The sequence below is a fragment of the Perognathus longimembris genome, chromosome 6, assembly GCF_023159225.1.
Source record: "Perognathus longimembris pacificus isolate PPM17 chromosome 6, ASM2315922v1, whole genome shotgun sequence".
Classification (NCBI taxonomy): Eukaryota; Metazoa; Chordata; class Mammalia; order Rodentia; family Heteromyidae; genus Perognathus; species Perognathus longimembris.
Genome location: NC_063166.1, coordinates 17,087,749 through 17,100,510, shown reverse-complemented (window position 1 = coordinate 17,100,510; position 12,762 = coordinate 17,087,749). Strand labels below are relative to the sequence as shown.

Sequence of the window (12,762 nt, the reverse complement as noted above, 5' to 3'; positions counted from 1 at the left end):
TTGAACCCAGGGCTTCATGTACACAAGGTGAGCACTTTACCAGTAGGCCATATTCCCTGCCCCATTTCTAGTTTATTTTATTTTATTTTTTTTTAAATTTTTATCGTCAAACTGATGTATAGAGAGGTTACAGTTTCATACGTTAGGCATTGGATACATTTTTTTGTACTATTTGTTACCTCCTTCCTCATTCCCCACTCCCAACTGCCCCTTTCCCTTCCCCCCCATGAGTTGTTCAGTTCATTTACACCAAACAGTTCGGCATGTATACAAGGTGAGCACTTTACCACTAGGCCATATTCCCAGCCCCATTTCTAGCTTATTTTGATACACATCATTTTATATGATCACAAGCACATAGCTATTGAGCCCTTGGGCTCCTCTCCTAAGAATATCCTCCTTGGGCTGGGGATATGGCCTAGTGGCAAGGGTGCTCACCTCGTATACATTAGGTCCTAGGTTCAATTCCCCAGCACCACATATACAGAAAATGGCCACAAGTGGCGCTGTGGCTCAAGTGGCAGAGTGCTAGCCTTGAGCAAAAAGAAGCCAGGGACAGTGCTCAGGCCCTGAGTCAAAGGCCCAGGACTGGCAAAAAAAAAAAAAAGAATATCCTCCTTTGTTCTCACTGTGTGAATGCTTAGAGTGCTGTATAATTAATTATGTCCAAGTGCAATTATTTGTATTTTACTATCCATTAGGTTTACTTGTAGATATTGGCAATTCTAATTATCACAAATGAGGAAAACCATTTTCAACATCTCTTGCCATAAAAGAAATGCAAATCAAAACAACACTGAGATTCTATCTCACTCCAGTAAGAAAGGTCATTATGAAGAAAATGAACAATAACAGAATTGGGCAGGGATATGGCCAAAAGGGAACACTACTACACTGTTGCTGGGAATGTAAACTTGTTCAATGACTCTGGAAAGTAGTATGGAGATTCCTTAAATGAAAATACATTTATGACTTCTTTTGATGCATCATTTGTTATTGCCTTCATATTGGTAAATGCTATCAGCTTCAATGTTTAGAGAACCACAAAATAGTCTAGTTCTTAATTATATTGGCCTTTTTATTTTTCTTAAATTGGAACCAGAATATGTATTCATGCACAATGCATAGTTTTGCAGTGTGTGTTCAATCAAGTCTTTTTTAAGTACTTGGGCTTGAACTGAGGAACTGATGTTTGCTATGCAAGCATTTTGTGACTTTGACAATGTTTTTAGCACTTGTTTCTTTTAATGCTTTTGAAATAAGGTCTGGCATTTGCCAGGATTGATTATGGAAAGTGATCCTCCTATATTCACATCCTCAGTAGCTCAGATTACAGATCTATATCACCATTCTTGGCTTATTTTTGAGACAGAGTATCCCAGACTTTTTTGTTTTTACTTGTCTGGATTGACTTGAACCAAAATACTCTAGACTCATCTACTTAAGCCCTCACACATTACTAGAAACACAAGGATGTCATATCATGCTCCACTTTTTGTTGTGTGCTAGTCCTGGGACTTGCACTCACTACCTGGGTACTGTTCTTGAGGGTTTTTTTGTTGTTGATTTTCAAGGTTAGTGCTCTACAAGTTGAGCCATAGTTCCATTTCTGGTTTGCTTAGTGGTTAATTGAAGATAAGAGTCTCATGGACTTTCCTGCTCAGGCTGGCTTCAAACCATGATCCTCATATATCAGTCTCTTGAGTAGCTAGGCTTACAGGCAATGTGCCACTGGCAACCAGTGCTTTGCCTCACTTTCAATAGTTATGGAGGTCTCACTATTTTTATTTTTATTTTTTTTGCCTAAGCTGGCCTCAAAACACAATCTTTTTGATCTAAAACTCTGAGTACCCAGGATTACAAATGTTAGCCACTGCACTCAGTCTTCAATAAATTTTTTGTTTTACTGGAACTTGTTTAAAGGCTTGTCTTCCTAATATAGATATGCCTTGTATATTATTTATCCAAGATTCACAGCTAAAGTTCAAAACCTTGTTCCTATTATCCACCATAAAAACAAGACAAAGCAAGCACTTTCTGCATTTCTTGTTAGAATTTCAATTAGATGTAAGTGACAAAAACTTTGGAATGAAATTGAGTAGGGCTCATTAACTCTGAAATAAGAAGGGTGTATTGAGTGTTTAGAATAAATAGTTCCTTAAGTTATGATACGGTATGACTATGTGTGGCCTGGAAGTTGTCCCAAATCAGTTGTATTTTCTGGCTTCTCTATGAAAAAGTAAGAATTCAGTTGAGAAATTTAAATAAAAAGATTCTATGCATTCAGTAGGAGATAACTAAAAATAAGGAATTACACTACTGAAAGCTCTGTAAATTTAAGTGAGAGACAGGGAAGAAGTCTGAAAGCACGGATTTTCAGAGCTCATCAGTCTCACTTGTCTTTGAACTCTCCGATTTTCATAGTTTTGTTACCAGAGATAAAGAAATAGGCACATACTGTCTGCACTGATTTTTGTCAATGAAATATTACAATGAAATATTCCCAAGGCTCATATTTTAAGAAAATATGACTTAAAGTATTTCATAGTTGATAACTACAGATCAAAATGTAAAGGTAACCCTTGGTAGGATATACTCTACCTCAAATATCTGTACCAAGACAAAACAAGAACAAATTTCTAAAATTTAAAACAATAGTGAATGTGTTCAGAGACAACAGTCATTTCCTATAGATGAACCAAGATTTTCAAATAACAGTATATTTCTCAAGGCCCACACTCTTGTCATTAGGCCATATTCCCAGCCCCCATGTGTATTTCTCAAAAGAAACCATGAACCCAAGACCAACTTCTACTAATCACCTTCCTCTATAAAATCCCTGTGCTACCTAGAGGTACACAGTAACACTGGGGTATTATTGTTGATTCAGAACTAGCAACCATACCTTTCTGAAAAGTCTAAATAAGTTTCCTTCTTCCAGATCTGAAGGACAATGAAAAGTTGATATGTAGATTAACATGACGCATTTTTGGTAGCATAACTGAATGGGAATCTGGCCTCACTTTCCCTGAAATGGTTAAAACATTGAATGTTGACTCATAACCAGAGAATTGACTGGTGATCTTTGTTAGTGATCAAGCCATATTTCTGTTTACTAGATTTTTCCTGTGAATTTTCTCTGTATGAAGATCATTCACGTCTCTAGTAAAGGTTACTGAATTCTTTTACAGGTATGCAAGTAACAGACGATACAACTAGTCAATTATACAATTCTTTGTGATCCGGAGTATTGGGATTATTGTCTATTTCTCTAACCACACAGCAGTATATTAATGTCCACATTTTCCCTATCGCCCTGGTATTGAATTAACCCATAGTGTTTATTATTTTGTTCCAACAGGAAAGACCCAACACAGAGCTGGTCTAGATTGTTAGGACAATGTATCATCATAAAGTTATTGCCTCAGCCATGACACAGGGTTTGTCTCCTACATTAAAATCATTGATGAACAGATTTTACATGGTAAATCATCTAAAGAATACCAATTTTTCCAAGGCTCTGGCATATTTCCCCTAGGATATAATATGAATATTCTTATATTTCATCTTTACTTACTGCAGAAAAATTTGGTTCAACCAAAATAAAGTTAAGATGAAATACTGTGAACAAACCCATTTGTCTAATTTGCTGTCACCTTCATCGTTATTGGAAAATGGGTCATGAATCACTAGGCTCACAAACATTAACAATAAAGCTACTTTATAAAGGATGCAGAAAATAAGATTTCTGTTTCACTTTGGATGTCTATGAGTTCCAGGTCAATTCAGACAAACAGGCCAAAAAGGTCATTGTCTGAGAAGAAATAACTGAGAAAAACTATTTTATGTGGTTTTGTTTGTCATCCAGAATAACAGAACTGAGAAATCAATTGGCTAAAAGAATGAATGGTATAGAGATAGTTAGTATCTTTCCCTTCAATGCACCCCAAAACATTCAATCAGATGTCCATTTCTGTGAATTAACACAAATGGACTGAGAAATGCAAAACCAAGAGTTAAAATTTCTTGACTAACTTTTGGTATGGAATTGTACTCTGAGGAGGAGAGTAAATAGAAACATAGCAAGCAGTCTGCGAAATAAAAGAAAAGAAAACAAAGCATTAGTTGGAGAATACTTTCAGCAGCTTTCATTTCAGGGGGAGTTTTGTAGAGAAACTTGGAGTTTTGAAGATATTGAACTCGCTGGTGGTGCTTGCGGAGAAGAAATACCATGTAGCCACTGGCCACAGCCATGGTACCCTGAAACACAGCATCTCTCACAATCATGAAAGTGAGAGAAATATTGTTTAGTTCGGGACTTGCTGGTTGAGTAGTACAATAGACGTCAGTTTCAAAGTGAGATGAATTCATGTCGGTTATGATGATAATATTTAGCAAGCTCATGCTAATGAAGCAATTGAGAATCCAAAAGAAAAGCAACAAGAGAAAGATATGCCATGCAGACCTTGGCTTGAGCCTCCTCCACACAGAAGCTCTGGGGCTGATGGTGCTGGCCTGGACCACTGTGAGGAGACTGCTGGTGCAGATGGAAAGGCCCCGAGACACCCTCTCCAGGTAAAGGGTAATTCTGCACCCTGTAACACTTAGAAAATAATTCAACCCAAAAGCTGCTATTGTCTTTGGCAATCCTTTGGTAAGAAGCAACATGGTATTTGTCAGAACCAAATGGATGAGAATCAATTGTGCACAGTTCTTCTCAATACCTCCCCCTGAACTGTACATAAAATTCACAAAAACAGACATATTCCCTAAAATGCCAAGTCCTGTTACAAGGAGGAAAAACAGTGCTGTGAGAAGCTGCAAACCCATTTGTTTCTTCATAGGAAGAGAAACTTGCATCCACCAGTCACCCTTTGGAAGTTTGCATCGGTAATGATCCTATCTACATCTGCAAAAGTTCAGATTATAAAACTTGTGTATTGTACATGGGGCAACAAAGATAGATAGATAGATAGATAGATAGATAGATAGAGAGATAGAGAGATAGATAGATAGATAGATAGATAGAGAGATATCTGTAGTTTTCTCACAGAACCCTATTCTTTTCTCTGAGGTTCTTTTCATAACTTAGGTAGTTTCAAATGCCTTCTGATGCCCTATATGCAAATAACTAATCTTCTATGTCATATGAGGAGAAACAATCTAAGGGTTCAAATGATTACATATTATGTATACCATCTAAGTTCTCTCTCATCATGCTTTAACTGAACCTCATTTTACCAAATACAGTTTTTCCCACTTCAAAATTTCATTCCATGATATTCTCATCACTAAATTCCAAAATTTTGTGGCCTATACTTAAACTGTCTGTCTTCTTCATGCCTCATGTACAGGAACACGTAATCCAGAGGCTTCAATTTCTTCATATCTCAAACTTAGCTACATCTTAATTTCCAGAGGGTCTTTTATTTTGTTCAGTATTCCAATCTGTCTCACAGTTTAATGAGTATGAAAATATCCAGTTCTATTTTGGGGAACCCAGCTTCATGTATTTGATGGTGATGTCTTAATAGTGCAGTGTTGTATTTTTAAACTCCACACTAACCCTGTCATTTCAGTGCTTGAAAAACAGTTTCTTTTTTCTTTTTGTATTTTTCAATATCAAGTTACACTACATACAATTTCAATATAAGACCTAGCATTTAAGCATAGTGGAGCAAAGAGGTCTAGAACCAACTTTCTTGTCTGCAAATTCATATGCTCAACTTGCTACAGCCAGAGAAGAGCCATGCAGGAATCCTAGGATTCTAAATAAGAATATCTCCAGGAAATGTCTAAGTTCCATTGAGTTACCTCAGAGGCTCCTAAAGCAAAGCTGGTCAGAACTGGATGTGATGGTGTGTGGCAAGGCAGAATGGCAGAAAATATTTGCTATGGACTGTCAGGAAACAAGGGGAATTTAGGAATCTTTAACAATAGCTTCGTGGAACAAAGGAGTTTGGGATATAATTGCTGTCAGATAAGATCATACAAAAAAGAGTCATTTAGCATCTGATTGATATTATATGACCCCAGGGGGGATTTCAGCTGAACCTGCACCTTTTTGTACTTGCGTTCATTAAAAGAAAGGACAGTATTAGTAATAGTTGTATTGGGATTGGTATCTCTTCTCCAAGTCTGTGGTTTTCAGACTGTAGGCATAGATAGGATACTATTCCCTCACAACTGTAATCTCCATTCTCACATTATTTCTAAGTATGAACAGTATATCTAGGATAAAGGCAGCCAGATGGCTGATCCCATCCCCGTGATTCATGTATATTTTACATACTTATATGTAAACTTATATGCAACTGTCAAGGTTTCAAATTCTCTTTCCTTCTAAATATATTAAAGGTTTAAGTTACATTTCGAGTTTGATATCAGGTAGCCCCATGCCTGTAGGAACATGAGTTAGTACCTTTCAACCTCTGTGTCCTCCTCTTAAGTATGCAGAGACTGAAGCCTGCCTCAGTATCTAAGAAACCAATATATAATTTTATATACTTCTAACACCTAGTGAGTTATGCTTCAGAGTCTTATAAATAGGCTAGCAATGTTAAATAAAAATTAGGAATGTGCAGTAATTAAATAATTCAGACATTAAAATCTCTTTAAAATGACTGCACTGAAATAATCTTTGACCTGCGATGGATTACTAATGTTTTTCAAAGTCTTCCTAGAGATCCCAGTTTTGCCCCAGCCCTCCTTTTACCTTTGAACTCATCAATTTCTGATGCAGATCTGGAAATTTCTCTGAGACCCCTTAGAGCCACTTTTTCTCTCTGCAAAAATTGAATGACAAATATCAGATCAAGGAAGTGCCTATGCTACCAGATAGTTTGAAAAACAGTGTAGTAAGCAGTTTTAAAAGACAGGTATTGCATGAGGTAGAAACGTTTGTTCAGTATACTCATTACTCTTTCCCTGATCATAGGATTTTGATGCAACATCACAGCAGTTTCTGGTACCTGAACTGGTTTCTATCGTTACCTCATACAGCACAGAAATCTAAGTAATTCAGAAAGGAGGGAAGAGGCCTGGTCTAGCCTATGATGGTATGGATTAGATAGATGCTGCTAGAACGCTGCCTTCAGGCCTTGCCAGTCCTGTATTCCTTTAAGCAAACAAAAAGTCTTCCTTATTGGGCTTAAGCCACATGCAACTGGAAATCCTTCTTGTTCTCAAGCAGGAATTTGTGGTTTCAGACTTTTCCAGACTGAAATCCTACCTATCTATACCCTGAATTGAGTTAAACAACAGTTGAGAGAGTCCAAAGCAAAAATTAAAGTAAATTGTGATTAATGTAACTTACCATGTTTACTTTGTGCATGCATTTGTTGGGAAATGAAGTCAGAATAATTTATCTGAATCTAATGGTATTATTTCACAGGCTAATCCAGTTTGTATTTGGGTTAAAATACCAAAGGGAAATATTGAACTACAGAGTTTAGTTTTTCTTAATTAAAAATAGTCTTCTATTAATGTAGTGTTACATATCTTTCAAATTTTAGGATTTAGGTTTAAGATGTATTAAGATTTTCCTGTAAACTCATTGCACAAACTGGAATTACTTTACAAAAAGCTTAGGGAATGAAAATGTAATTTGTTAAATGCATTGAGTATTGTAAATAAAACAAACCTTTTTTATTTATTTTTTTTTTTGCCAATCCTGGGCCTGAGCACTGTCCCTGGCTTCTTTTTGCTCAAGGCTAGCACTCTGCCACTTGAGTCACAGCGCCACTTCTGGCCATTTTCTGTATATGTGGTGCTGGGGAATTGAACCCAGGGCTTCAAGTATACAAGGCAAGCGCTCTTGCCACTAGGCCATATCCCCAGCCCCAACAAACCATTTTTGTTTTGTTTAAAAAAATAAAATAAAAGAGAGATACTTTGGTGCCTTTATCACAGACTTTGTTTTCTTCAGTTATAGAATGATATCATTACACATTGTTGCATAAAACATATAACTTAAATCCAAAGTATTCTTATTTGTAATAATTTATAGCCTGGATGAGTTATGATTAGCATTCTTGTTTTATAGTTCAAAAGTTTTTTTTTATTTTTTTACATCTCTTAAGCCATGAATTCATAGGGAATAGGTTCCAATAGTTCAGGCTCCTTTCCATTGGTTCCCCACAAAGTGGGCTTCTCTGGATGGAGCAGGCTGGTCCTTCAGTTGAACCTAAGTTCCTTTCTCTTTGGCTTCCTTCTTTTTCTGGTCATTTTCCTTCACTCCTTTCAAGAAGCTATCTTGGCTCTAAGAGTGCTTAATATGCTCAATACGCATATTAATCCTCTTGGCAAGGATCTTGCCCTTAACTTGCTTGTTCACAATAATGCCAACAGCATGCTGGGTAACATTATAGACCCTTCCAGTTTTGCCATGGTAACGTTTGTGGAGCATTCCTTTCTGAACAGTACCCATTCCCTTAATGTCTACAATACCATCCTTCTTGTAGATTCTCACGTGTGTGGCCAAAGGAACAACTCCATGTTTCCTGAAGGGCCTAGAGAACATGTATTGGGTAGCTCTCCTCTTTCCCTTTGTGTTCATCATTTTGGCAAATTACTGAAAGATGGTGGTTCTGGCCAAAGGCATAATTAGCATTCTTATAAGAAAAATTGTACATTGTCATTATTGGCAATAGGTTTTGTGTCAAGCAGGCTCATGAATAATGAAGTTTTTCTATATGATATTATAATAGCATGTTTGAATACAGAAACTTTGAATGTAAATAAGAAAGAAAATGTCATATTAAATGCATATGCATATAGCAGTTAATAATGGTGATAAGCATAATGCCAGTGAAACTAATTCCTTAAAAAAAAACACAACCCCCCCACCCAAAAAAAAAAAAAAAACGGCCAGGCATTGGTAGCTCACACCTATAATCCTAGCTACTCAGGCATCTGAGATCTGAGGATTCTGGTTCAAAGCCAATCCAGGCAGGAAAACCTGTGACACTCTTATCTCCAATAAAATACTCAGAAAAAGCCATAGTGGCAATGTGGCTCAATTGGTAGATCACAAGCCTTTAACAAAAGAAGCTTAGGGATGGTGAGAACCCAAGCACAGTGTTTAAGCACCAGGACTGGCGAAAAAGAAAAGAAAAGAAAAGAGCAAAGCCCTTTTATCCTTCTAACTATTGGAAGAACAGAAGGTGAAAACTTTATATAAGGATGCAGCTTAAGCTGGGACAAATATTCTCAAGCATTTTGCAGTGATATCTACTGGGATCGTCCAACTCATTTTTCCATACTGTCATATTAGAAGAGTGTATCCTAAGTGGAACAGAACCTCTCACTAACTTACTTGCATGCCCAAAGAGAAATAAGGCCTATGCGATGTGCATAAGGAAATGCTACATGGGTATTTAGGTAAACTGCAGTGTTACCAGCTCTACTTACCTTGGTAGCTTTGATGCAGACAACCTCAGCATTGATCTTCTGTCAAGAAGAGGCTTTGAGAGTGTTATTTATAACTTCCAGATTTGTAGAGTTCTTGCTAGCTAAAATACCAAAAAGCTTTTAATTGTCACAGTTGTCATCCTGTCAGGAAAAAGAAGCCTTCTGCAGAATTGTAATCCCTAAAGTAAAATTTGCCTCTCCCTCCACAACTATTACATTTGTTTGGCTTAGAAGTTGTCTTAGGGTAATTAAGATTTAATTATACTGGCTAGAAGAGTGAATTAAGAAAGCAAACAATTAGCCAAGTTTCCATATCTAGAGTTCCCCACTTCCTAGAACTGTATTTACTGTCAAAATTTCAAGCTGTCAATTAGCATGAGGACCAGAGGCTGAGGCACAGAATAAGTCATTCCCCATCCCCTCGGGTCCTTTTTCAAGCTCAGGAATGTAAAGTGATGATCAGCATAAAAGACTGATTTTCAGCAAAACGCATACAAAGACTTGAAGGAGACTAGTTATTTTGATATACTTATGCGGTTTGGAAGGTCAAAATCTTTGCCATAAGTGTCTATTCATTCCTTGTTTACTAAACAAAAAGTGGGACTCAAACACCAGACAGGCCCATACTTCATAAATCTACTCATGCTATCTAAAGCACCAAGAACAGTTTTCTAGTTCAAATATACCAAACAAGTCTTTCTATTACTCTACTCTCAAAGAGGAACTCTGTAGTCCCTGATGGAAAGGAATAGCAAAATATGTGCACACAGGGCTGAGAGTAGAAGTAGGAACAGTGTCATTTTCTATAAGTAGGAGCAGCACTTGGCTGGCTTGTGAGGCAGTCTTCCTAGACAGCAGTCTGATATTGTTTTTTATGTGACTTTATTTCCTTATCTAGACGTGAACTTGGCATTGAAAAGAATTACAACATACTTATGCCATCAATGAAAATGGCTTTTTGAGATAAATATGATTTTGATCCTTGACTTAGATAAAGGCAATCAAGACACAGAGGGAGTTAGTATTTGGAAAATAATACAGGTAAGAGTAAGTAAATGTGAATCGAAAGGTTAAATCATTATATAAAATAATACAAATTTCTGATACAATAGAGTGCGTCTCTTTCACACTTTTATTAGGTAACATTGCTTTGAAAATTGAAAATTATTTTGTAGACACAAATGCATTTGTATACTAATATGAAAATACATGTATATATACATTCTACAGAAATATGTATATATACATTGTATATGCACCTACATATGCATACACATATTCATATGCATGAATATTGGCACATATATATATGGGTACTATACACACAAATGTATGTTTTGCATTATATATTTGAAAATATATTTCTGTGAAAAATACATATCACACATACATATAGGTAGCAGTTGTACACATATGCATACATATATATACATGTATATGCATTTATATTTGTTCATGTGTATTTAAAAGCTGTACAAGGAACTCATTAGTTTGACAACTAAAGTTTGTTTTATCCCAAAGACCACAGGGCCTTATTTACAAACCTAATCCTCAAGGATTCAGATTTTTTCATTGAATTTGTGAGAATATGAACAAATTCAATATTTTGATATGTAATGAAATCTACAAATAAAATAATGAACACATATTAGCTATCAGTAATATATCATATTATTTATGTTATTTTATCATATATTTACATAGTCTTCTTTATTGTTATTTATTTTTATATTTTTGAATGCTTTTATTATCTTCAAAGGGTTGTACAAAGGTGTTATTATTGACCAAAGCAGTATTACAAAGATTCTTTAAAAAGTAAAAATTTAAAGTATGAAGTCTAATAGTATTTAAAGCAGAATATAGTAATATATTTTTTGGATGTTCTCTGTACTATGAAACTGTGGAAGATTATAAAAATATTTGGTGAATAACTGCTATCCTACAAAGAACCAGTGTATTGGAAGCATTTCTCTTTATGTATTCTGTTGTGCTATAGATATAAATGAATTATATAAATGAAATTACTTTTAAACACAATTCATGACTCCTTTTCATATTTCATTGGATTTTTTTTTGATTTTTGTAATTGTCATTGTCTAGGTGATGTACAGAGGGGTTACAGTTACATAAGTCAGGTAGTGAGTATATTTAGTTTTGAACAGTGTCACCGTTCCCTCACTTTCTTCCAGTTTTTCCTTCTCAGCCTTCCCCCTCAAATTGTATAGTTCATTTTCAACTAAGTGTCTAGTGAGTATCACTATTGCATTTGTTCACCCCCCCCCCCCCGTTGCACCATTTCTGAGCTTCCCCAATTGTTTCCCAAACAGATAAACTTACATAAAAGACAAAAGGTACAGAAAACAAAAACAATGACAAAGGAGGAAAGAACACACAAAAGGAAGAACAAAAAAACCTCTTGTTTCCATTTGTTGGAATTCATTTCAATGAATATCATTTTCACCTAAGCATATCCTCCTTTGGGCTCACTGTGTGAATGTCTAGAGTTCTGTATAATTGATCATGTCTAGGTGTACTTTTTTGTCCTTTACCATCCCATGTGTGGTTTCTTGGTGGGAGGAATCAGAATATGCTACATGTGACAGAAAATGCCCGATTTCCTTGAGTTTTATATGGGGGGAAAACTGAATGCTCTGTTTGGTCCTCCCTGTCTCCCTTTGGGGACTTTATTCTGGATATTACCTACCCCTTCTTGCACAAACTGAAATCTTCAGAAGCAAGTGGGAACCTGCCCTCCTCATAGATCATAGACATCTTAGGGCCAGGTATAGCTCCAGAATGCCCTGAAGCTGACAACTGACCCTTAACTGGCCTGGCCCTCAGCCATCATTCAGCTCTCACTCAAGCAGTAGGAAATGCAATAGTGTCTAGCTCTAGCTCACTACTGCTACCTATGGCAGGTTACAGTATTAAAGGACCCAGCGAGGTTTCTCCAATTCTTTCACTTAAAAAAATACGTGTGTGTGTGTGTATGTATGTATGTATGTTAACAGTTTATTTTTATTTTATTTTATTTTTCGAATTTTATTACAAAACTGATGTACAGAGAGGTTACAGTTTCATACATTAGGCATTGGATACATTTCTTGTACTGTTTGTTACCTCGTCCCTCATTCCCCTCTCCCTCCTCCCCCTATCCCTTTCCCCCCATGATGTGTTCAGTTCACTTACACCAAACAGTTTTGCAAGTATTGCTTTTGTAGTTGTTTATCTTTTTTTTACCCTGTGTCTCTCGATTTTGGTATTCCCATTCAATTTCCTAGTTCCAATACCAGTATAGACGGTTTCCAATATACTCAGATAAGATTACAGAGATAGGAAACACTGATATTT

The 12,762-nt window shown here is 36.2% G+C and overlaps 1 protein-coding gene and 1 pseudogene across 1 annotated transcript; both read right to left on the bottom strand.

Moving 5' to 3' along the window:
- Window positions 1-3,936: 3,936 nt before the first annotated feature.
- On the bottom strand, window positions 3,937-4,860 carry LOC125353640 (vomeronasal type-1 receptor 4-like). The gene has a single exon (XM_048349311.1). The coding sequence runs from the start codon at window positions 4,858-4,860 to the stop codon at window positions 3,937-3,939; it is 924 nt and encodes a 307-aa protein (XP_048205268.1).
- Window positions 4,861-8,076: 3,216 nt separating this feature from the next.
- LOC125352929 lies at window positions 8,077-8,563 on the bottom strand (annotated as a pseudogene).
- Window positions 8,564-12,762: the final 4,199 nt, after the last annotated feature.

Coding starts and splice junctions, on each gene's coding strand:
- LOC125353640 (XM_048349311.1), bottom strand. CDS start 4,860: ATGCAAGTTTCTCTTCCTATGAAGAAACAAATGGGTTTGCAGCTTCTC.